Genomic DNA, 26,852 nt, shown 5'->3' with positions numbered 1-26,852 from the left:
TCGTGCTGCTCTCTGTATTCGATGTCTATCCCTATCACGGATGCGGCGAATCCCACGCTCTACTGAAGATTCCCTATTTCTCTCTCTTAACTCTATATCTATCCCGAAGCCCGAAGCTATATCGAGCCTCACGCTTTACTGACGATTCTCTGTCCCTCTGAATCGTATGTCTATCTCGATCCCGGCTGTGGTTCTATAACTATCTCGAACGTACTCTTCTGGCATTCACAGTACTACGACCTATGTTCGAACGACATTACTTTATAACTTCTGTACAAAATTTACTCAGCTCTACAAGTATATGTATGATTACCTATGCACAAATTGCCATATTATTATTATGTTTCGCAGTAAAATATATATAAATACTTACTGTTCATGCGACTTCTAATCCCGCGACAACTAAGCTCACAACCCACCGTACAACATCATACAACACAACATAACACAATGCAACATCATACACCACCTACAACACACCATATCACCCACCAACACAACCATATACTTGTACAACTAACCAACCACACTATACACCGACACTTCAATCATCATCTTTTCACCACCCAAATAAACAAAAAGGATTGTTCAGACCAGAATTCTCTTCTTTTCGTTTCTCGACACCAGTTCGAAAAGGAAAAATAGTAGCAGCGAAGTTTGTTCGGAAGTGCCCCAAAGTGTATTGAACCTAAAAGAATTTAAAATTTTGTAATATTATATATAAAAGTGAAATTTTATATCAAACCAAAATAAAGTGTATTGAAACTTAAAGAATTTAAAATTTTTGAAATTTTATATCAAATCAAAGTCAAGTGCATTTAACATTAAATACTTTAAAATATTATATTATATTTAAGTGAAATTGTATTGCGGAAAAAATAAAGCAAAGTGAGTAACTAAATGGTCCTTCGAGCCTCCTTGAAAGGCACCTATCAAAAAAAATAAAAATAAAATAAAAAAGTGAAATCTTTTCAAAACATAAGTACTAATATACATACTATACTAAGTGGTTAAATTAAATTACAACAAACGGGCGCGAAACCAACTAAAATATATAAAAAAAAAAAAAAGACCAAAAAATTAAAAACGGGCGCGATTTAACACAAACTAAGAAACAAAATCAACATAAAGCACGGGAACTAAATCCACCAAGCAAGCAGAGAGAAGGACAGTAACGCACAGGAAAAACGCCGGAGACAACAACAAAAAACCCATAATAAAAAAAAAAGAAGAGAAAGGAAGTATTGCCACCCATAAACCCTTGGCGGAAAAAAAAGTGAGTCCATTCCGATTTGATTTTATGCGCATATGTACATATGTATGTATGTTAGATACAGTTTTATCGGTTTTCGGTGGAAATAAATAACCGAACGATATAACTGAAAAAGAACAAAAATATATATATATATATATATTATACGGTACCTGCCTCAGCTTATTTCGTGCCTCCAAACACACCGTTATATTCTTTAAAAAAAAAAAAAAAAAAAATTTCAAAGTCAAGTATTCCTACTTGCGATATTTTCAGCGGTACCCCTTGGGCTAATAAAGCAACAAGCAGGATCGCTTATAACGCATAAGCAAAGGCTAACAAAAACTCATATATATTACAGAAATATATACATACATATGTGCAAATACCTATAATTTAAATACAAAATTTTTGGGCTTTAAAACTTTACCGCGAAAAATATTAACCGCAAGTAACATCCTTTTAACAACATACATATAGGCATACATAATCATATGGTACATACATAAATTAACTACTTCTAAAAGTTCAATGTTGTTCAAATACCTTCCTGCTAAATTCGTGTCTCCAAACACACCACTAGAAAAAGTACAAAAAATTTTATAAGTCAAGTTCATCGACTTGCACACTTTCCAGCGATACCCCTTGGGCCGATAAAGCAACAAGCAGGATCGCTTAGAACATATAAGCAAAGGCAGAAAGAAAAAAAAACAACACTAACATTATCGGCATTTATGTATGTACACATATTTTCTTAAACATTGGCATATTTCCCGCGCTACATATATACCGCAACCCAACCTTTTTGCTCTTCATTTCTCTTATATATTCTCTTAAAAAATATACATAAAAAGTAATATATTTACAAATATATATATATATAAATATAGGCGCTCTCAGCAAAACTTTACAAAGACGCGTTACATGTATGCATGTACATATATGTATATGTACACATGTCAATATAACTAAAAGGTATACGGTCAAAACGGATTAGCATATACAAACATATGAAAATTAAAATTAACATACATAGGTATGCAGATATATATACATTTGTTGTTAAGAACAATTTTATTTTCGCGTTCCTTTTAAACAAATGTATATAGATACATATAATAAAAACGAATATACATACATACAAAATATACAAATTATTCGCGAGTGAAACGAATACCCAGTAAGCAATTTCGGCAATTTTTAAGATAATAATAATACGGACATAAATTTTAATAAAATAAATTGACTTGTCCGATAAAAAAAAAAAAATTACAACAGACTAATTTTACAATTATTTTCAACAAAAAAAAACAAAAAATTTTTTTTTTTTTAACTACAGCTTTGGGTAGCAAACTAAAATTTTTTACTACAACCGTATTATAGCAAATATTTAATACAAAACTATTTTAATAGCTAGCTAATAGCTTTTAATTTAATTCAAAGATTTATAAATGCAATCTGATAAAGCAAAAGAGGTTAAACAACGAACACCTCTATCATTAGAAATTCCAAAAATGGCTGATGATGATAAAGCACAAGGCACACCCGCAGAAGCTACACGCTCAAAGCAGGGTGCAAAACAAAAAAGAACCAAAGACAATTCACTGTCAAGGTTCATAACTGAAAGTGACAGTTTTATTAGATACTGCACACGGTTTTCGGCTTCGCCCATTAACGACAATACAGAATCAGTCCTAAATTTAAAAATTCAAAGCATAGATAATATATGGGCACGCGTTCTGACAGCGTACGATACGATATTAGATAGTGACGATGCTGAACTTCCAGAAAACATTAAAGCTTCGGCATCAGCCAAATATGAAAACTGCCTCGATCAATACGAAACTACGAAGGCAATGATATTAGACCAAATAAATTTATTAAGGCCATGTAGAGCCACTACTCCTCCTCCGAGAGAAGTTACAAATTCAAAAGAAAACCTAGATACAGGTATATTTTTAAAAGTACCAGCTTGTGATACTGAAGTTTTTCATGGAGGTTATGATCAATGGCCGTCCTTCCGGGACATGTTCACTGCCGTGTATATCAACCATCCTAAACTTTCACGAGCACAAAAGCTGTACCATCTCAGGTACAAAACAAAAGGGGAAGCAGGCAGTATTGTCAAGCGTTTCGCTTTGAATGACGAAAATTTTAATCTGGCTTGGGATGCACTGGTCGAAAGATACGAAAACGAATGAGTATTGGTAGATAACCAAATAACTATTTTAATGAATTTACCAAAAATTCAACAAGAAACCTGCCAAGAATTTCAAAAACTATACTCGACAGTGACTAATTGCTTATCTGTGTTAGAAACACAAAATGTATCCACAGAATCGTGGGACCCTATCCTAGTAAATATATGCGCAGCGACACTACCTGATGCTGCTTTGCTACGATGGGAGCAATCATTAGTGGCAAGAAAGAAATCGCCAAAATGGCATCAAATGAAAGAATTTTTAACAACTCAGTACGAAATAGCTGAGCGAGTAGATAAAAAGGTAGTTAAGCCAAAAGGTCATCAAAATGACTCAAATAAAAACTTTTTTAAACCCCAAGTCAGTAATAACACACAATATAATAGACACGTTAATAGAAGCCAAACATTCGTGTCAAATCAAACAAACCATTGGCAATCATTATGTGAAATCTGTAAAGGAGGACATAATATAAGATCTTGCGAGAAATTTAAAAAAATGTCCGTTTCAGATAGAAACAATCTTGTCCGACAACATAAACTTTGCATCAACTGTCTGTCCAACTCTCACGGGACAAAAGACTGTGAAAGCAAATTCAGTTGTGTGTACTGTCAACGACGACATCACTCATTGCTTCACATAACCAATTTTACAAATATGAAGCAAAATCATATACATAAAACTACGGGCCTAGTCGCGACAACCAAATCAGGTAATCCCGAAATCCCGAATCCCGAAAATAAAGAGGAACACCCATGTTGCTCAAAAGCAGCAAAAGTTCAAGCGCTTCATTCTGAGAATGAAAAGAAATTCTTTTACCCACAGCGGTCATTTCTATAGAACATAAAGGAGATTTATTCAAATTAAGAGCATTAATAGATCAAGGCTCTCAAAGATCCTTTATATCATCAAAAGCTCAGAATCGGCTAAAATTGCCAGTCCAAAATTCTAGTTTTCAAATTTCGGGAATGGGCGGAAGAATAATACAAAATTCAAATAAAGTTTGCCCAATCACCATAGTCTCTCCAAACGCGGATATACGAATAGATGCACAAGCCATTGTTCTACCGCAGCTCACTAATTTGCTTCCAAGCTATGAAGTAAATAAAAAACAGTGGGAAAAATGCTCATATCTCAAATTAGCAGATCCCAACTGCCATACCCCATCACAAATCGACATATTATTGGGCAGCGACTTAATACCTCAAATAATTCTTGAAGGTATAGAGAAAATCTCTAATAAATTGTTAGCCCAAAACACAATCTTTGGATGGATATTAAGTGGCCAAGTCACAGAAAAAATTAACTCCTTCACAACTCAAGTTGAAAATATTTCAAACGAATATTTAAATAATCAACTCAAAAAATTCTGGGAAGTAGAAGAACTACCCCAAATCACAAAACCTTCAGAAGAAGACCTGGCATGCGAAGCCTATTACCAGTCCACAACAACAAGAAACGAACATGGTCGTTATGTTGTGCGACTCCCATTCAAGCCCACCTTTCCAGAAACGATAGCTCTAGGCCACTCGAGAATATCAGCAGTCCAGCAATTCCTAAGCTTGGAAAAAAGCTTGATAAAGAAAAGCGAGCTTAAATCAGCATATGATGACGTGATGGATGAATATCTTGACCTCAATCATATGTAAGAAGCTGTACCATATGAAAAAATATCTAAAGGTAGATATCTATCTTTTTATCTTCCACATCACGGGGTAATAAGACCAGATAAAATCACAACAAAAGTACGAGTTGTTTTTAATGCCTCAAAGTGTACGAGCTCAGGCAAATCACTCAATGATGTACTATACACAGGGCCAACATTACAACCTGATCTCATGCTGCTAATACTAAATTGGCGCATGTTTAAATATGTTTTCAATGGAGATGTAGAGAAAATGTATAGACAAATTTTAGTACATAAAGATGACCAAGATTTCCAGCGGATAGTCTTCGGAAAATCAAGTAATAGTCCAATCAGCGACTACAAACTTAAAACAGTTACCTTTGGCATCAATTGTGCACCCTATTTAGCGATTAGGACATTACATGAAGTGGCAAAAACCTGTCAAACAAATTTGCCTTTAGCAACTTCTGTGCTACAAAAACAAACATACGTTGATGATATTCTATCAGGTAGCCACAGCCTCTCATTAGCTTGCGAATCACTATCTCAAGTGATCAAAGCACTAAATTCAGCCGGGTTCCCCCTAAAGAAAATTACATCCAATCATCCTGAGATAATAAAAAACATAAAAGGGGAAGACTTATTAGATACTAACTTCCTTAAATTTGAAAAGGCCAGTACTACAAAAACTCTCGGGATTCAATGGAATGCGATAACAGATCAATTCTCATATACAATTGAGTCAATATCTGCAATATCCGCCATAACCAAACGTCAAATACTTTCCTCGGTGGCAAAACTTTTCGACCCCGCAGGATGGCTTTCGCCAATAATGATTCAAGCAAAAATCCTCATTCAAGAACTGTGGCAAGACGGCACTGAATGGGATGAGCAAGTAAAACCCATACGTTTAACAAAGTGGGTTCAATTTGCAAACAATCTACATACCATCTCGGAAATTCGAATTCCTCGATGGGTAAATTTCGCACCTGACTATAATGTCGAATTACATGGCTTCTGTGATGCCTCTGAAAAGGCCTATTGTGCAACAGTTTACGTACGCACTGAATATGATAACAAAATATCTTCGCGTCTTTTAGTAGCCAAAGCCAAAGTTGCTCCGCTGAAGACACTAAGCCTTCCACGGCTTGAACTGAATGGGGCACTTCTGTTTGCAAAACTAGTCTCAATTGTCCAAACCCATCTGAAATTAACCAATCACAAAATGTACCTTTGGTCAGATTCAGAAATAGTTTTAGCATGGTTAGAAAAACCACCATATACCTGGAAGACTTATGTATCTAACCGTATATCTCAAATATTAGACTTAGTTGGCCCAGCACAATGGCAACATGTTGCAAGTGCAGATAATCCAGCGGATCTTGGGACAAGAGGCTGCAAACCACTTCATCTCACCAGCACTACACTCTGGTGGAACGGTCCTACGTGGTTAACAGAATCACAAGAAGTCTGGCCAAAGTCTCCCGCTCGCAATATAATAGCTCCTGAAATTCGGAGAATTGAAAACTTTCATATCACTCCTGATGAAGATGATATATTACATCGATTTTCATCATTCCCAAAAGCACTAAGAGTAGTCGCTTACATGTTTAAATTTATCCAAAGACTCAAACAAAAGGTTAAAGGAATAACAAATGATCCTTCCGTACAACTAACGCATTCCGACATGCAACATGCCAAGGTCCTCCTTATTACATATACACAAACTCGCTATTTCATGCGGGAGAAATCAAAGTTAGTCGAAAGACGACCCCTCGATAAGGGAAGCTCACTTCTCGTTTTAAATCCTTTTTTGGACACTAAAGGATTAATCCGGGCACATGGAAGACTAGTGAATTCCAGCCTTAGTTATAACGAACGACATCCCATTATAATTCCCGAGAAATCCCGTTTTACTTATTTATTTTTAATATATCTTCACCAACTTACATTACATGGTGAGCATCGCTTGATGCAACAAATGGTCCGACTAGAATTTTATATACCGCGCCTAAAGCCACAAATTAAAAGAACGATTTTTATGTGTAAACAATGCACATTGTACAAGCACAAAATACGCACGCAGATCATGGCAGCTTTGTCACCTGAACGCTGCAATTTTGCTCTTCCCTTTACCATTACTGGGGTCGATTTTGCTGGACCTTTCCAGATAAAGGCCTCTATGTTAAGGTCTTCCTCATTCAGAAAAGGGTATGTGGCTGTCTTTGTATGTTTCACAACAAAGGCAGTACACCTCGAGCTATGTTCAGATCTGTCTACTGCGGCTTTTCTCGCAGCATTTGCACGCTTTGTCGGACGACGCGGATTTCCATCAAAAATTATGAGCGACAATGGGAAAAACTTTATCGGAGCTCAAAGAGCCACAGAGAAAGAATTTGTAAAATTTACTAAAGAAGTCTCCCCAGAAATTGTTAAAAAATATGCACCACAAGGAATCGATTGGCAGTTTATACCCCCCTGTTCTCCCCACATGGGCGGACTCTGGGAATCAGCTGTAAAAAGCTTTAAGTCCCATTTAAAGAAAACGGCAGGTAATCATAAATTCAATTATGAGGAATTTACCACACTACTCGCTCGTATAGAAGCCGTACTAAATTCAAGACCCATCTCACCACTCTCGCAAGATCCCTCCGATTTCACAGCTCTTACACCTGGACATTTCCTCAGAGGAGCTCCACTTCTCGCCATACCTGAGGCAGAAGGAGACTCACTCAATTTAATAGACCGATGGGAAAAAATTAAGATACTTCATCATGAATTCAGCCATAGATGGAAGGAAGATTACCTTAAAGATCTCCATAAGAGACATCGGTGGAAAACGATCCAGAAGGAACCAAATACGGGCGAATGCGTCATCATACATGATGAATGTCTTCCTCCAACAGAATGGCGACTAGGCCGCATTGAAAAGGTCCATCGGGGACGAGATGGTCACATAAGAATAGTAGACGTACGAACGCAAACTGGTATACTAACTCGACCATTAGTAAAATTGTGTTTTCTTCCGAACACCGAAGAAGCGATTACACAAACCCCGCCAAGACAAGCGCATAAATAAAATCAAAACCGACAATTAATTCGTTTAACTCGAAATACTACCGTTTTATAATCCGTACATGCAAATCTAACACTAACAAACGCGATTAAAAATTAACGACAACATATATAGTCACATATACATATATATATATATATATATATATATATATATATTTTTTTAAGCCAAGTAACAAATATCATAATTCAAAATTATGAGCCAAACCATATGTTAATATATTCCTATTCCAATAGAAATGGACGTAGAAGATATACACAGCGCTCCCAAGACTGTGAGGTCCGTAATTGCTGCGCCTAGAGCATCTGGTCCACCCATCGCAGCACCAAGGATGCAAAGCGCCACGGCACCACACAGCCAATCATCTGCAGCAGCAGTCAGGGATGCAAACGAGGAGCAGTTTGATGAGCATCTGCCTCCACGATGCAGTCTATGCCATCGACCTCACGTCCTGAAGAGGTGCACCATCTTCAAAAGCATGAAGCCCGCTCAACGCCAACAGATCGCCAGAGCCCACGGACACTGTATGACTTGCTTGGCAGATAGTCACTCCACCTTTGAGTGTATAACCGACGGATCGTGCCAATATTGCCAACGACCGCATCATACTCTGTTCCATCGATTCCCTCGACGAGCAAATCCGTCCACCACGCAGACCAGTCACCGGCACAGACAACAAGGGAATCCCGTCCAGCGCCAAAGAATACATCGCCCGAAGCCATCCAGAGGGGCACGCTCGCGGCCACCTCCACCACCCTATGGTCATCGCAACCAGCGGCAAAGGGCAACCGGATTGAACGCCGTAGTGAGCACTCTGCAACAGTTGCAGAGACTTCTAGGCAATTAATTCGCCTAGGGGGGCCGGGATGTTCATGCGACTTCTAATCCCGCGACAACTAAGCTCACAACCCACCGTACAACATCATACAACACAACATAACACAATGCAACATCATACACCACCTACAACACACCATATCACCCACCAACACAACCATATACTTGTACAACTAACCAACCACACTATACACCGACACTTCAATCATCATCTTTTCACCACCCAAATAAACAAAAAGGATTGTTCAGACCAGAATTCTCTTCTTTTCGTTTCTCGACACCAGTTCGAAAAGGAAAAATAGTAGCAGCGAAGTTTGTTCGGAAGTGCCCCAAAGTGTATTGAACCTAAAAGAATTTAAAATTTTGTAATATTATATATAAAAGTGAAATTTTATATCAAACCAAAATAAAGTGTATTGAAACTTAAAGAATTTAAAATTTTTGAAATTTTATATCAAATCAAAGTCAAGTGCATTTAACATTAAATACTTTAAAATATTATATTATATTTAAGTGAAATTGTATTGCGGAAAAAATAAAGCAAAGTGAGTAACTACTTACCATTAAGAAAAAAATATAAGTTATTTTTTTTTTAACTGAAATACCTCAAGTCAAACTACGATTTTAGTTTAATTAAAAATACTTAAAAAATTTTGTTTGCTATTCGTGCGACTAAAAACAAAAGATCATCAACAACAAAAGAGACCTATTATATAAGTTCTTTTTCTGGGCTTACATACCTCACCTTAAATTTCGATTTTTGAATATAATTTCCCTAATATTAAATTGATCTAACTCTTAACTTTAGCCAAGATCTTAATAGGAAATTCCAATCCATTAATGATGGTTTTATTTAATCTAATCTTATCTAACCTTGTGTAGTCATAATTACTTTAAGTGCGATTTAAATATTAACCTTAGGATAGAATATCATTTATATACAATATTAAAACTCTCATCATACAGTTATTTATCGTAACCTACTTATAATTACTGATACGTTGTCGCACTAAAAAGCACGTTTTCATCAAGTACTGTTATTTTCCTAGAAAGCTTCGATAATAAACGCGTCCGATCGCTACTAAATTCAAAGTACCATAGGGAGACCCGCGGCCTCCGACGCGCTATTTAAAGGCACGCTTCCGCCGGCCGGCCGGCCAAGACCGCCGCAAACGCTGCTCCCGTAATTTTTAAATGTGTAATATTCTCAAAATATTAATTTAAATCATATTTTGTAGAGGGCCATGTAGATCTATTTTAAATCAACAACGTATTTAAGGTATTTAATTGGATAAGGATTAATGCTGTATTGGTTAAAATCGTTTCGAAAATTAGTCATTATTTGTCGTAAACAGTAAATGACAAAAAAATGTTATTGTGGGATATGCTGAAGAGATAGATAAATACCATCGCGGAGTTTTCTCTATACATTTTCAATGTGTACAATACTTAGTACATTATTTTGATAAATATCGTAGAGTTCAGCCTGCGTTTGCAATGTAAGCGGAAAAAATTTTATTATTTACGACATCACATGGGAAACCTTTAACATAACAGTATTTTCCGACTATTTAATGGATGTTATTATACATACAAGTATAAACAGTCCTCTTCAATCACTCTATCTATTAAAAAAAAACCCGCATCAAAATCCGTTGCGTAGTTTTAAAGATTTAAGCATACAAGTTATATTTTTATTATATTTTGGCTTTTATTGTTCCTTTATTCGGTAGCGACGGTGTTGTCGACTACCACGAACTATTTAAATAATAGTTATTTTTTTTACTATAAGTAGTTTGAATATTTATGTGCGTTGTGATTGGTAGCGACGGTGTTGTCGACTACCCACTAACTATTTAAAAAAGACGGTGTTGTCGACTACCACGGAATTATGTTATTTTAAATAAACACATTAAAATTACGTTTCTCTTATTTATAACCTACTATTACTATCGCCGCTACTGCCATTGACGCTGCTTATCTAAGTTTCTGCTGACGCCTAAGCTTGTGTAAGGCATTGCGTTACATCCGCCGGTCACACGTTCGGTGGCTACTGCAAGGTGTTGAATTGCGGCTGTCGGTCATTCAGAAATCCAAACTGCATAGGTTGCAATTTTGGCAGTTCAAAGACTGACTTAGTTAACTATTGTTAACTTACATAGGGATATAGGGGCAAAGAGACCGACTTTGTTTAATTCTATGTATTGATAAGATACCGAATGGATTACAAGGTTTCTTCAAATAATGCATATAGTATTCATACGCAACACTTTTTAATAAAAAGTTTTGCAACACCTGAAAGTATTTCCCCGACCTTTACGTTTGAAAATTGTTAGAGTATAAAATGTTCGGTTACTCCAGAACAACGCCATTCCTTACATGTTATTCTGTGTTTTTCTATGTGATCTCAATCTCAAAATGAAAGAGTTCGTTATAATTTCAGGGTGCTTTACGATATAGCCGCATATATTATATATAATTTTATTTCCATATAATCTTATTTATTATTTAATATTATATATAAATAAGCAACTAATTTTTTTATAGAACGCCGAACATGAGACTAAAGACTATTTTGATAACATTAAGTTGGTTTGCTAATGAAACCGTGTATTTGGGATTAAGCTATTATGGTCCATCATTAGGCAATGATCAGTACTTTAGCTTCTTTTTGTCCGCGGCAGTCGAATTACCAAGTTACGCATGTTGCTGGTATTTAATGGACACTTTTGGACGTCGCTGGCCTTTAAGTTTGTCTATGATTTTAGGGTAAGAAGTAAATTCATTCAATATATTTACACACAAACTTAATAATTTTTAGAGGAGCTGCTTGCGTTATAACTGTTTCGATTCCAGAAGATGCAATTAATGAAACTTTAGTTATATACCTCATTTCGAAAGCTTTACTTTCAGCCTCGTTTTTAATTATTTATCCCTTTGCTGGCGAATTGTATCCCACCCAAGTTCGAGGTATCGGAATCGGAGCCTCAAGTTACATTGGCGGACTTGGTTTGGTTGTAATCCCTTTTGTAACATATTTGGTAAGTTAATAGATTAACATAGACGCTTAGTAGGTACTCATGTTCCTTATTTTATACATACTCATACATACATATATAAATTACTAGAAGAACTGGCCACGAGTTTTTGTGGCTAAGGTATACATGAAATTGATTATACAATAGTAAAGTTTTTAATACAGTGTTTTCCGGATAAAGAGTTTCTGGCACATCTCCTGAATTAGCGCTGATTCAAAATTGTTCCCTTGGTAAGAATGTAATTGGAACAAAATATCTCGATACCCAATTGCGGATGAATACGTCAGCTACTGTTTTTGCCCATTAATGAGGAATTGCGTATAACTCTGGCCATTTGAACTTATGAAAATGTTTGATGCATTTCCCCAATGCCCGTAATTCCCTCTGAGTTACACAATAATTTCTCTCTGGCTTGCTTATTGTCCGGCTGTAATACGCAACCACTTTCTCATGCCCATCAATGACTGGTAATAGAACGCATCCTACTGCAAGCCCACTAACATCCAGAATAAACGCTGATCCTGAGACGGGATATGCTAACATTGGCGCAGTACTTAACCGTTTCTTCAGAGTTTGGAAAGCCACTTCTTGTTGTTTTTTCGCTCAAAATCTCTGCAATTTTTCGTGAGTTCATGGCGGCTACTAGCTATGCTGACAATGTTTGGAACGAATAATAAGTACAAAGTCTAAGTAATCTACGCAATTGATGTACATTTTTAGGAGTCGGCCAATCTTTCACTGTCTCTATCTTTTCATTAGCTGTGCAAATGCCCGCAAGTAGCTTACTTCCTTTTTGAAAAAGGAACACTTCCTCTGACTCAGCTTTAAATCAGCGCTGGCTATCCGTTGAAAAACCTCTTCCAAGTTCTTAAGGTGTTCATCGAAGCTTTTACTCAACACGATGATATCGTTGAGGTATACCAAACAGGTCTTCCAGTGTAATATTGATAATTCCTGGTTCATAAATCTCTCGAAGATAACATCAGCGTTACATATTCCAAAGAGCATTACGATAAATTTTCATAGACCATTTTTAACGCTGAAAGCCGTCTTTTGTTTGTCTTCGTTTACCTTCACTTGCCAATTACCACTTTTCATATCAAGAGAACCATTTTGTGCCTGATGAGTCCAGAGTGTCAAAGATTCTTGGTAGTGGATAACTGTCTTTATCCGTTACATCATCCAATCTTCTATAGTCCACACAGTAGGTCATGTTGCCATCTTTCTTATTCACAAGCAGTGTTCAAATCTTGAAATGAGGCGATTATCGTACCAGTAGCGTGGAATTATCGTACATGAAACGAAATTATCGTACTTTTAAAAAGAATGACTATAATTATTGCTAATTTTTGCAATTTTTCTTGGAGGTGTAATGTCCAAATCAACATCAGTTGGTTTAGTATTATTAATTTCTTCGGAATCTTCACGTAAAGAACTCATTTTTCACTTTACAGCTACAGAGTGAAAATGATATTTTATATATAATTTATAGCCAATGAATTAAAGTTTTCGATTGACATACTTACTCATTAATATAAAAACACAATCATTTAATATAGAAGCATAATCGCGTTGAGCTTCCAGTTACAGTTTTTTTCGAATTACTATTTTAAATCTTGAACGCGAGAACGTTAGCTCAATACAATAACAAGAATAACAGCCAACATTCGAACACTAAATATGCAAAGTCTGTGAAGTCTGAACATAATCGAAATCAAACCACAATATCGATATTATTTGTTCGTTGAACGAACCAGTAGATGGCGTTGTGAGCAATAAGACGGAGGAAATATTTGCTAGCGGTAAGAGCCAAGAGCTCGCGCCAACTCCTTTTTTTTCCTATAAAAAAAAATCGCCTAATTGTCTGCGAGGGTAGAAATAAGATACATTTTTAATGCATCATAATGAAAATCTGCGTACGATAATGATATGGTATCGTACATCGTACGTAGGCATGAAATTATCGCATATGTACGATAATTATCGTACGGTTGCGATCACTGTTCACAAGTACCACAGGGGAACTTCATGGACTGATGGTTCGATAACGCCGCTTTCTTTCATTTCACGTATGGTCTGTCTTACAAATTATCATTTTGCCAAAGTCACGCTTCGAGGGACCTGGCGGATTGGTCTTGCATCACCTGTGTTAATGAAATGTTTCACAACTTTGGTTCTTCCTGGTTTGGAATCGTCTTTATAGAATATATTATATTATATATGGGTATCTGAGAAGGCGTTGTTTAGCCTTATTTTGATTGTTTGCCTTTAGATTCGCGGTCCATGCGCTAATTTCGCTCCATATGTGGTTTTCGTCCATGGAATCTTCCTCAAGACATATTTCGCAATTTATCACGGCCTCTATCTCTTGACACTGGCATAATATAACTCCTTTGAAGAGTTTGATTGGTGATTTGCACTCATTACGTACTCTTACTGTAAAACGTTTATCTTATTCCTTGATTCACTAGAAAGTCTACTCCAATTATGACTTCGTCGACGATATCTGCCACTATAAAATTGTGTAACACGGCTGCCTTTCTATTACGATCTCGAACGTTACTTCTCCGAGAACTTTGCCCTGGCTAATGGTCTTACTTCTTTATTAACTAGATCAGATCGAATTATGGAATGTGATGCGCCCGTATCCACATTCAATATGCGCTTCTTCGCCATTTACACATACTAATGGTAACGCTACTCGTATTAATGCTTATTTGTGAAATAGAAATTAAAGGGCATTTGCTTGCGGGAATCAGCCCATGCAATATAGCCAATTTTTCTGCAGTTGAATCATTTTACCAAATCATCATTTTTCTTATGCGTTTCTCTAGATTTTGCTGCTTTCTGCATGTTGTAAATATTTTCAAGTAATTGGACTTTTCAGACACAAATTGTAACGGATTTCTCGATAAATTGTCTACCTTATAACTCACTCCTGAGTTCGATCACTAAATTGTTAAATAAAAGTTCCAATATAATGCTATACACTTATCTTTAATTCTAATTCTAACAACTTAACACTTTTTACTCGTTGTTCGAGTTTAAAAGCTTATTGCTGCAGTGCTTTACTAAGCAGCACTCTAATTATAATTGTGTCTGTTGCACAATCCGGTAGATTGTTAACAAAATTTCGCCACTCGAAATTTTGGCAACTACGAATTTTGCTGTTTAGTTGACTCTAGTCTTTTATCCCCGATTATATTTTTTTCTGGACTCATGTTCACCACAATACGTTTATTGGTGAAGCCATTTTGCTGATGTTGAAAAGCAAGAGAAAGAAGAAGTTTTAATATACATACAAGAAAATTGACTTCTAGTAGCGAATTTTTATTCAGAAAAATAATTTTAGTATGAAATAGAGAATATGGAATCTACAAGATAAACAAAATACACTTCAAAAATGTAAGTACGATCTATACATGTGTGAAGGCAAGTGCTGCTATACATACTATAAATTGTTTTTTTCCTTAAGTTTATTTTACTTTTTATATATAACAATGATCTCCAAATTTATAAGTACATTGTCTTGTCTTTGTTCCTTATATTTTCTCGGCTTAAAGTTAAAAATATTATTGAAATATCATCACTAAAAACTAAATAAATACTTAAATTTAATTTATTAGTTTGCTTAATTGAGTGGGATTCCTATAATTGAAAGAATTGTTTAATTAAACGAGTAGTTAATAGATTCCACGGTTAATTGAACCAAAAATGTTGCAATTTTTGAAGTATTCGAAAAGGAATAGAATAGTCGTCTATTTCGATTTTATTTTAAAACCTTGCATTTAAAAAAACTCTATTATACACGTGGAGTTATAAGTTTTACGAAACTGAAATAAATTTATTAATACTGTTTGCGACGTTTTCCAACTCCCAGTTTCCTTTGGAATTTTTTATAAATCGGTGAGCGTTTTAGTGGAGGCAAAAAGTGAGATTAACCCATATATAAAAGAAAGTCACTATCGATTTATAAAAAACAAAAAACCAAAAAATTACATATATGACCTAAATGCAGTGAAACAGTGACAAAACCAGTAAATTAAAAATAGATATATGTATATAAACTGACCAAAGTAAAGTGAAATTGTAAAAAAAAACAAAAAAAAAAACCAAAAAAACAAGTACCGGAAAATAAAAACCGGCGTGAAGTGCATTTACAAAAAATAAAAATACATATATACATACATATGTACATATAACAAGTGCAGTTATAGAAAGCAAATTAATTAAGGTATACATATGTACCGGTCCAAAGTTTCGTGCGTTTGGTCGGCAACAAAGGTTTTTTACCTTGTGAAGGGAAAACAAAAAAAAATAATTTAACAAAATTTTATTTCATTTGGGCAACGTATATATATTTAAAAGATACTTAAAACGCATACCAAACAAAGCTGCCTTAACAAACAAATACAAATAAAGTGAAAAACAACAAAGCGGGCGCGAAATAAAACCAAATAACCCATATAAGCGGGCGCGAAAGTAAGAACAAAATGAACAATAAACTTAAGCGAGCGCGAACTAAAACAGAAAGGATAAAAGCACATAACATCCAAACAAACAGACAAGGATTTTACAACAATTAATATATCAACAATCAGGAACACAGAGGAAAGAACTCTACAACACAGATAGGCTCACCTTAATACTTAATAAATATATTGTATATTACACCCCAAAACCCCTGGAGCAATGCAAAGTGAGTTGTATGGTTTATATTACTCATTATATTGTATATACATATGTATGTAGTATGTTGAATTACGATTTTATATAGATCATATAGAATCAGGAATATATCCGCTAACGGTCAAGACAAACGGGAACCAAACTGTTTCAATTTACGGTTATTTTACGGGAAAACTGGAAATACCGATATCACGCAAATCAGTTTGGTACAATTGGTATTATGTATGTATATAAATACATATATAAACTCAAATACATACATAATAAATCAATGCCTATAAGCTTACCATTGTGTTAAAAGACTTCAATTTTCTAAATACAAAAAAAAAATTTCAAGCATTTACTCGCGAAAAATTTCAAATAGACCTCTTAGGCTTAACAAAGCAATAAGCAGGTCTGCAAAGGCAAAATAACAATTTAAACACAATAAAAGAAAATACAAAAGAAACAAATTTGAGTAAACATATTTACATACATATATACATATTATATATCCATTATACGCGTATATTCACAATCAATATATACATACATATATACATACTTAATTCCTAAGTGCAAAATAGCAAAGCGAAGGCGAAAGCTAAAGCAGCTGCTCATTTGCATACGCACTACATTCACTAATAGCTATACATACATAAGTGCAGTCGGTAAAATACCGATTTATCAATTCTCTGCTCTTAATTCGCACCTCGGAAATAATACGCATATATACATACATATACATTTTTACATACAGTATACAATGTGCTTATGCCTGTATACCCTAAATACATAGGGTACAATCGTGCGAAAAAGTATTCGTAACAGTTCGCAAATTAAAACAGTACGAAAACCGTTAACCACGACCTAAATAGAAGACCCCAAGTCAGTAGCAACAACAATTTAAATAAAAGCTTCTTCAGAAATCAAACGTTCACATCCGAACAGTACAAACAAACGTCACGCGAACTATGTACAGGGAAGCATAAGCTCAAATCTTGCGAGAAATTCAAAAACTTGAATATTATCGACCGAAATAATTTCGCAAAAACAAAAAGACATTGTACAAACTGCCTGTCACATCTGCATACACTTAAAAAGTGCGAAAGCAAATTTAATTCACCCCAAAATAGCGCAAATATTAAAAGAGAGCCACGGGTTTAGCTGCAACAGCAAATCCCGTCCACCATGCTGCTCAAAGGCATTCAAAACTCAAACAAGAAAACCACACAAAAACACAGCGAAAACCAAAGTAGCGTACTACTACCCACAGCGGTCGTCTCCATCCAACACCGAAGAACCAAGGATCACAACGATCCTTCATAGCCTCTAGGTCACAAAATAGGCTACAACTGGCAACAAAACAAGCCAACTTTGTAATTTCAGGAATGGGCGGAAGAGTAGTTCAAAACTCTAATAAAATCTGTCCCATTACACTAATTTCCCCCCAAGCGGATAGGAGAATTAAAGCAGAAGCTATAATGTTACCGCAGCCAACAAATATGATACCAAGCTATCATATAAATAGCAAGCTTTGGGAAAGGGTTTCACACCTCAAATTAGCAGATCCCAACTGAAACACCCCCGCTCAAATAGATTTTCTATTAGGCAGCGATCTCATACCTCAGATAATACTCGATGGTGTTGAGAAAATTTCAAACTCACTATTGGCACAAAATACTATTTTTGGTTGGATCCTAAGTGGACTAGTTAGGGAACCAGTTACCACCATGACCACTCAAGTTAAGGAAATCTCAAACGAATACCTCAATACACAATTGAGAAAATTGTGGGAGTTAGAAGAACACCCCCATTTTAATTACAATCCCAGAAGATCAGTATTGTGAACAACAATTTCCAAACACAATCGCCTTAAGTCACTCTCGCACCTCTGCAACACAGCAGTTTCAAAGTATGGAAAAAAAGCTACTTAAAAAAGGCGAACTCAAACCAGAATATGATGGTGTGTTTTTACATTTAACTTGCCGTATCATGCAGTGGTGTCTATAATGCATCAAGATCCACTAGCTCGGGGAATTCCCTAATTGATATCCTATTTACGGGACACACCCTCCAACCAGATTTAATGCTACTCATTTTAAATTGGCGTATATTTAAATACGTATAGGTAAATAGTCGTACATAAAGACGATCAGGATTTTCAGCGAATTATTTTCCGAAAGTCCCCCAATAGTCCCCTATGCGACTATAAATTCAAAACAGTTACCTTTGGCATCAACTCCATATCTAGCCAATCGAACACTGCATGAATTGGCAGAAAACAGCAAGTCAGAATTTCCTCTGGCAACCCAGGTGTTAAAAACACAAACTTATGTAGACGATATCTTGTCTGGAAGGCACAGTCTTCCACAAGCATACCAATCACAATCACAAGCGATACAAGCCCACAAATCCGCAGGGTTTCCGTTGAAAAAGATAACGGCAAACCACCCTAACATTCTAAAAAATATACCCTAAAACTCGAAAAGGAAAGTACCACCAGTTTTCATACACTACAGAGTCAATATCTGCATTATCCGCCATAACAAAGCCATAAATTCTATCGTCTGTGGCAAAACTTTTCGACCCTTCAAGGTGGCTTTCGCCAATTATGATACAAGCTAAAATTTAAATACAATAATTATAATTAGATGGGACCGACTGGGATGAACAAGTAAAACCACTTCGTTTAGAAAAGTGGTCCCATTTTGCGAGCAATCTAAATGATATCTCACAGATACAAATCCCTCGATGGGTAAACTATGACCCCGAGCACACTTAAGATAGTAACGTCATTATATTCCCAATGCGATACAGTGACGCACTTACAAAAAGCAAAAGTCGCTTTTATCGCATCTATTCAAACGGTTTATTTCAGCCGGAAAGTATCATTACTAAGAGATTCGAAGCCGATTGATAAAAGGAGCTCACTCTTAGTACTAAATTCATTCATAGACACGAAAAGTATACTTCGTGCGAATGGTCGGCTAGCCAATTCAATCCTGACGTATAACGAACGTCATCCCATAGTTATCCCAGAGAAATCCCAACTTGCCACCTTATTCCTTAACTATGTCCACGTGCTATTGCTACACGCAGAACATCGCCTCACGCAACAAATAGTCCGTCAAGAGTTTGATATTCCAAGACTCAAGCCCAAAATAAAGAAATGCATTTTAATGTGCAAGATCTGCACTATGCATAAGCAGAAGATGCGAACGCAAATTATGGCAGCACTTCCACCAGAACGCTGTAATTTCGCTCTGCCTTTCACTATTACTGGTGTCGACTTTGCTGGGCCTTTTCAAATAAAGGCATCCATGTTGTGGCTATCTTTGTCTGTTTTACGACAAAAGCAGTACATCTCGAGCTATGTACGAATCTGACAAACGAGGCTTTTCTCGCGGCATTTGCTCACTTCGTCGGACGACGCGGTTTTCTGTCAAAACTCATGAGCGACAATGGCAAAACATTTAGAGGATCTCAAATAGCCACAGAAAAACAGTTCGTGCATTTTGTCAAACAAGTCGCACCTGAGATTGTACAAAAGTACGCTCCCCAAGATATTAACTGGCAGTTCATCCATCTAAGCGCTCCTCATATGGGAATCACCTGTAAAAAGCTTCAAATCCCACTTTAAAAAAGTATCTGGAAACTACAAATTTCAATTTGAAGAATTTACAACATTATTAATTCGCATTGAAGCCGTTCTCAATTCACGGCCACTAACGACACTCTCGCAAGGTCCCTCAGATCTCACAGCCCTAACTCCAGGTCACTTTCTAAAAGAAGCATCCATTCTGGCCATACCTGAGCCAGGCGTGGAGTCACTGTCCTTACATAATAGATGGGAAAGAATTAAAATCTCTATCATGATTTCAATCGCCGATGGAAGGAGGAGTATATAAAGGACCTTCATAAAAGGTACCGCTGAAAAACTCCCGAAAAGGCGCCAAAGCTTGGAGATTTTGTCCTAATCTATGACGATTGTCTCCCCCCTACAGAATGCCGGCTTGGTTGTATAAAGAAGCTACATCATGGTTCCGACGGTCACATACGAGTAGTTGACCTCCGTACTCAAAACGGAACGCTAACCAGATCGCACGTTAAACTATGCTTCCTACCAAACGCAGATAATAGCGAAAACTCAAGTAATTAAACATTCGTACTATAATATATAAACGCAGAAATCAAAACATCCGTCTAATAACCTAAAACCGAAATAAATCGCAAATATGATAAATCACAACCATATATACTAATACAATAATGGGTGGACCCCCACAACCAAATAAAGTTGGTTACATATAAAAGGACATCCATTATCTATATCACTGAGTCGTAACTAAACTCGCCCTTTTCTCCACACAGGTAGTTATGGACGATGAAATGTCGGTTACACCAGCGCCAACCATACGTTCGACTGTCACTGTGCCGCGCCCTGGGACTACCCCCGTAGCAGCGCCTCGAACAACACCAGCAACAACTGCACCGACCCTGCACGAAGTGATATGCGCCCAACGCCAACTTTAGTTTCGGAGCTGCCTCGCCTCCGATGCCCGCTCTGTTGCCGTTCTAAGCGGCTGCAGCACTGCCCCATTTTTAAGGGTATGGCACCCAATCAACGCCAGCAGGTGGCCCAGGCACATGGGCATTGTTTGAAATGTTTGGCTCAAACGAATGACACGCAGGAATGCGTATCCGATATCGTGTGCCAACACTGCGACCGGCCGCATCATACCTGGCTGCACAGAAACCCAAGACGCCCTGTCGCACGGCCCTCAGTACACCGCAGCCATGATACAGCACGTCGTCCGCTGCCAAGCCCACCCGTACCCTGTTCTTGGCGTCAACTCAATGGCACCTCGACGCAATACCAACCCTTCAGGCCGCAGACTCGCCGCAGGACAGGCCTTACCAGGCCTGGCAACGTTGCAACAGCTTCAGCGACTACTACGCTGAACATTCGCCTAGGGGCCGGGATGGGTAAATGAGTTCAGCTTCCCGCCCTGATGCAGTCAACAACACCGCAGAACACACCACTTACAAGACAACACTGGCACACCACACCTGGAAACAGCAGTACACTCACACATCACGTACCAAGGCAACCTAGCTGAAAGCAGCAGCATACACCCACACACAGGAGAATAACTCTACACACCAACATGAACAAAAGGAGGAAGGGCGATCGCGATGGGCCTCCTTATACTCGAAAGCGATAGCAGAGAAGTCGTTTTGAAGTTCCGCTTTTTTTCCACGATCGTCTATTTCGATTTTTTTTTAAAACCTTGTAATTAAAAAAAAACTCTATTATACACGTGGTGAATAAATTTATTTATAACGTTTGCGACGTTTTCTAACTCTCAGTTTCCTTTGGAATTTTTTATAAATCGGTGAACGTTTTCGTGAAGGAAAAAAGCGAGATAAGTACATAGTTAAAAAAGACGTGAACAGGGTTATATATAGCATATATAAATGATCAGGATGATGAGAGGAGTTGAAATCCGGGTGATTTTCTATCTGTCCGTCCGTCCGTTTGACCGTTTGTGCAAGCGATAACTTGAGTAAAAATTTATATATTTTAATGATACTTGTTACACGTGTTTCCTGGCAAATAAGAGAGGACACAAAACGCCATTAAGCGTAAACTGAAATTTGGTAAAACGAATCGTAATAATAAGGGGCACCTTTGACTTGAAAATTGTTTAATAGTGGGCGTAGCTCCGCTCCCCAATATGTTTAATGTATATATGATCTGAACTTTTCAAGCTGTATCGCTAAAATTTACACAAAACATACCATTTCGACACCTCTTGCGACAACATGTAAAGGTGAAATCGGATGATAAGAGTTTTGTTAAAAATTACTACAAATACGGTAAATCAGTAACGAAATGTGTCAGAGACATTAAATTTTACATTCGAGATGTCACAAAAGGGCTTTATAGGAGCAGATGTCAAGCTTAGACAATGGGCGTGGCACCGCCCATATTTAAGTCACATATCTTCGAACCTACTCGACCAATTTCAACCAAATTCAGTACATAAAATTTTCCTGGCGATGCTATGTTGCATTGTGAAAATGGTATATTCCAGTATACAAAACAAGCACTATTTAAAATATTAATATAATATTATATATGGTATAACTGTTCAAGCCCCCACATACCGAATATGTGAACCCCAGTGCGTATGTGAACCCCAGTGCGTATGCCTGTATGTATACCTGAGCAATGTCAAAAATTAATGCAGTCAGCCGTTCTGAATATTTGGGGTGTCAACTATATTCCCCTATTGAACTTTCACAAAGAAAAATGACAGCGCTTTAGACGTATACACTTTATTTGACTTAATTTTTTTGAAATTAATTTTACACAAGTAAATGTATCGAGTAAGTGTATAATTGTTCAAAGTAGTGCATCGGTGTCGTATTAAATTGGAGCGCGCGGGATTTTTGTGGTGACGTTTATATCCAAAAATGAAGTTGATGAAGGCGAAGGTTACTCTTACGGTGGAACGATGTCTATCGGAATCGTTGATATGTTGAATAAGGTTGCCGAACAAGTCTGGTTTTGCGAAAAATATCATATGGTGCTCAGCAACGTGGATTGCTGTATTAGCGGTCTAATAAGCGAAAGATGATGTGGCGCTCAGGCCCGTAGTCGATAACGAATGAGGTGCGCGCAGGATCGCTATTACTTCGAATGAGGTGGATATGCTGCGGAGACCATCCTATTTGATTGCTGAAGGGCGCGATGCTGTGGTGTGTTGAGTTGTCCCGTGTGGTGATGTATGAGTGTGGTGTATTGTAGTGGGTTATACTAGGGTGCGCCAGTTCTTGCCGAGTAGAATGGCGTGTATGTGTAGTGGAGGCTTATCACATTTAAACATCCTGGGCCCCCCTGGCGAATATTTTACCTGGTATTACCCATATTGGCTGTAAATGTTGGAAGCATTTCGGCGTGCTGCTGGTAGAGTAGCCGAGGGCGCTTAATGTAAGCAAATTTATTTTGCGTGTTTATTTGATTCACTATTTTGACGACTTGTTATTTTAGTAAAAGTATATAACTTTTGTGTTTATAATTTTTATTGCCGGTTATTTACCATTTATTTATTATGACTTAGTAAGGATAGCGACTCCACGCCTGGCTCAGATATGGGCAGAATGGGTGCTCCTTTGAAACCTTTGAAGAGGGATCTTGCGAGAGTGAGATTTGTGATTTTCGCTCACTTTTTTGAAGTGAGATTTACAACTTTTACAAGTGCTTCCCATAAACTACCCGTTTGATGAGCGCTTAGATAGTTGCGATAAGTGCGACCTTTGCTTTTTGTCTGGGTGCGTCACTGTATCACATTGTTAATAAGGTGATCCCTTAACTTTATTTTTGAAGTTTTATAAATTATGAAAATGTTGTCAACTATCAGGCACTATAGTAAGAGAGGTGTCGATTTTTCGACAACCTTTGGAAAATTTTGTTATATGTTATGTTAAGTGCGATTTTGGCAAGTAGTAGCGCGCCACATAACTCAAGATTTTTGAAGCAGGATTTTTGTATCATTATTGGCAGAAGCCATCCTGCGGGGTCGAAAAGTTACATATTTGTGTTTTTAAACCTGATTTTGTCAGAAGGGACTCTAACTTGGTTTTTTCTGACAATTAGTGGAGTGTTGGAACATTGGAAGTTTAGTGGTAGTCGTATGACGTACCGGCCATTATTTGATCGAGTAGTTGTGGCTTTGTGGAAGTCTTCACAATACTGATCCTTTGGGGTTGTAATTGATATGAGGGGGCATTTTTCTAACTCCTCAAATTTCCTTAATTGTGAATTAAGATATTCTTTTGAATTTTCGTCAACTTGAGTTGTTGATGTGGAAACTGGTTCAGTAACTAGTCCACTTAGAATCCAACCGAATATAGTATTTTGGGCTAGAAGGGTCGTTGAAATTTTTTCAACACCTTCAAGCATTATTTGCGGTATAAGGTCGCTGCCTACTATTATATCTATTTGAGCGGGGGTATTGCAGTTGGGATCTGCTAGCTTCAGGTGTGAAACCTTTTGCCAATGCTTGCTATTTGTATGATAGCTTGGAAGCATATTTGTTAGCTGCGGTAAGACTATAGCTTCTGCTTTAATTCTCTTATCCGCTTGGGGGGAAATTAGGGTAATGGGGCAGATATTATTTGAGTTTTGGACTACTCTTCCGCTCATTCCCGTGATTTCAAAGTTGGCTTGTTTTGTTGGCAGTTGTAGCCTATTTTGTACCCTAGACGCTATGAAAGATCGTTGTGATCCTTGGTCTATTAAGGCCCTAAGTTTAAACAGTTCTCCTCGGTGTTCGATGGAGATGACTGCTGTGGGTAGTAATGCCCTATTTTGTGTTCGCTGTGTAGCGTTTGAGTGTTTTGTGCCTTTAAGCAACATGGTGTCATTAGGCAATTTTCGGTATTGTGGTTTTCGGGATTTGTAGTTGAAACTAAACCCGTGGTTCTTTTTATACTAATATATGCACTCTTTTGGGGTGAGCTGGGAAATGTGCTGTAGTGAAGCATTGTGTGATGTCTTTTTCGATAGTAGATGCAATTGAATTTGCTTTTACAATTTTTATGAGTATGCGTATGTGACAAGCAATTTGTACATAATCTTTTTGTTCTTATAAAATTGTTTCTTTCGTGAATTTTTAATTTTTTAAATATCTCGCAAGATTGTAGTTTATGCCCTCTTGTGCATAGTTCGCATGACGTATGCTTATTCTGTTCGGATGTGAACGATTGCGTTTTGTAAAATCTTCTGTTTAATTTGTTTTTGCTACTAGCTTGGGGTCTATTGAAGCTTCTTTTTAGGTCGTTTTGAACAATTTTTGTTTTAATTAGTTTTTTATCTACCCTTTCAGCGATTTCGTACTGGGTAGTTAGAAAGTCTTTCATTTGTTGCCACGTGGGGCATTTCTTTCGTGATGAGAGCGATTGCTCCCATAAAAGTAACGATTTTTCTGGTAATGCGGCAGTGCATATGTTTACCAGTATAGGGTCCCAGCTGTCTGTGGGAATATTTTGTGTCAATAAAACCGACAAACAGTTTGAAACAGTGGATTGTAGTCTTATAAACTCTTCACTGGTTTCTTTTTGAATCTTAGGCAAGATTAATAGTGTCATTACTTGGTTATCGACCAATATTCTTTCATTTTCATATCTGGATTTTAGAGCTTCCCAAGCCAAATTAAAATTGTCGTCATTTAGTGCGAACTGTTTTACTATTGCGCCTGCTTGACCTTTAGTTTTGTATCGGAGGTGATACAATTTTTGCGCTTTTGATAATTTTGGATGGTTGATGTATACGGCAGTGGACATGTCCCGGAAGGACGGCCATTCTTCATAACCTCCATAAAATATTTCTGTGTCACATGCGGGCACCTCGAGATGGATGCCCGAACTTGCCTCTTGACTTTGAATTTGTGGCAGCTCTACTCTCGGATGCGGAGTAGGTGCAATCGCTTTTATTAGCTTTAATTGATCAGAAATCATAGCTTTTGTTTCTTCATACTGGTCTAAGCAGTTTTCGTATAGTGCGTAAGCCGATGATTTAAAATCGTGTGGTAGATCTGAATTGTCATAATCTACTATGGCGTCATGAGCCGTTTAGAGACGAGTCCAAAAATTGTCAATATTTTGTTTTTTATTTCCAATAACGATTCAGAGATGTCTTGAATCGGTGAAGATGAAAATCGAGTGCAGTATCGTGTTAATCTGTCACTCTCAGAAATGAATGTGGTGGCACAAATACTTTTGCCTTTTGTTTGCTTTGTGGTAACCTGTCTTGCGCGTATAGCTTCTGCAGGTGTAATTTGAATTTTATCCACATTCATCATTTTTTTTTTGTATGTTAAAATATTTGTCAAAATTTATTAAAATTTTCTCAGTGTAAACTGTATTTGCTAGCAATATGATATTGTTGTGGTTTTATTTTGAATGTATTGCTTTAATTTATTTAATTATTAAAAATCGCACTTTTAATTCAATAATACTTTTTATGTCCTTATATTGTTGTATTTAGGTACACCCTAATAAACGGACTTGTTAGTATATATTTATGTGCTCGTAAAATTGAGAGCTCGTTGAAGAGATCAATTGGTTGTGCGTATGTATGTAT

General features: G+C 36.9%; 2 protein-coding genes across 2 annotated transcripts in view; both read left to right on the top strand.

Annotated features, from left to right (window-relative positions):
• CarT (Carcinine transporter) overlaps positions 1 to 26,852 on the top strand; it is a 757,984-nt gene that overhangs the window by 646,387 nt on the left and 84,745 nt on the right. The window contains exons 6-7 of the mRNA XM_070106583.1: positions 11,541 to 11,762; positions 11,815 to 12,034. Of these exons, the coding sequence (XP_069962684.1) occupies positions 11,541 to 11,762; positions 11,815 to 12,034 (442 nt within the window). The remainder of the gene's footprint in view (positions 1 to 11,540; positions 11,763 to 11,814; positions 12,035 to 26,852) is intronic.
• Positions 379 to 9,440, top strand: LOC138856163 (uncharacterized). Its single transcript, XM_070106584.1, has 2 exons — positions 379 to 888; positions 8,393 to 9,440. The coding sequence occupies exon 2, from the start codon at positions 8,395 to 8,397 to the stop codon at positions 9,001 to 9,003; it is 609 nt and encodes a 202-aa protein (XP_069962685.1). The 5' UTR covers positions 379 to 888; positions 8,393 to 8,394; the 3' UTR covers positions 9,004 to 9,440.

The sequence above is a fragment of the Bactrocera oleae genome, chromosome 3 (genome assembly GCF_042242935.1).
Source record: "Bactrocera oleae isolate idBacOlea1 chromosome 3, idBacOlea1, whole genome shotgun sequence".
Lineage (NCBI taxonomy): Eukaryota > Metazoa > Arthropoda > Insecta > Diptera > Tephritidae > Bactrocera > Bactrocera oleae.
This window is presented reverse-complemented; position numbering and strand designations above follow the sequence as displayed.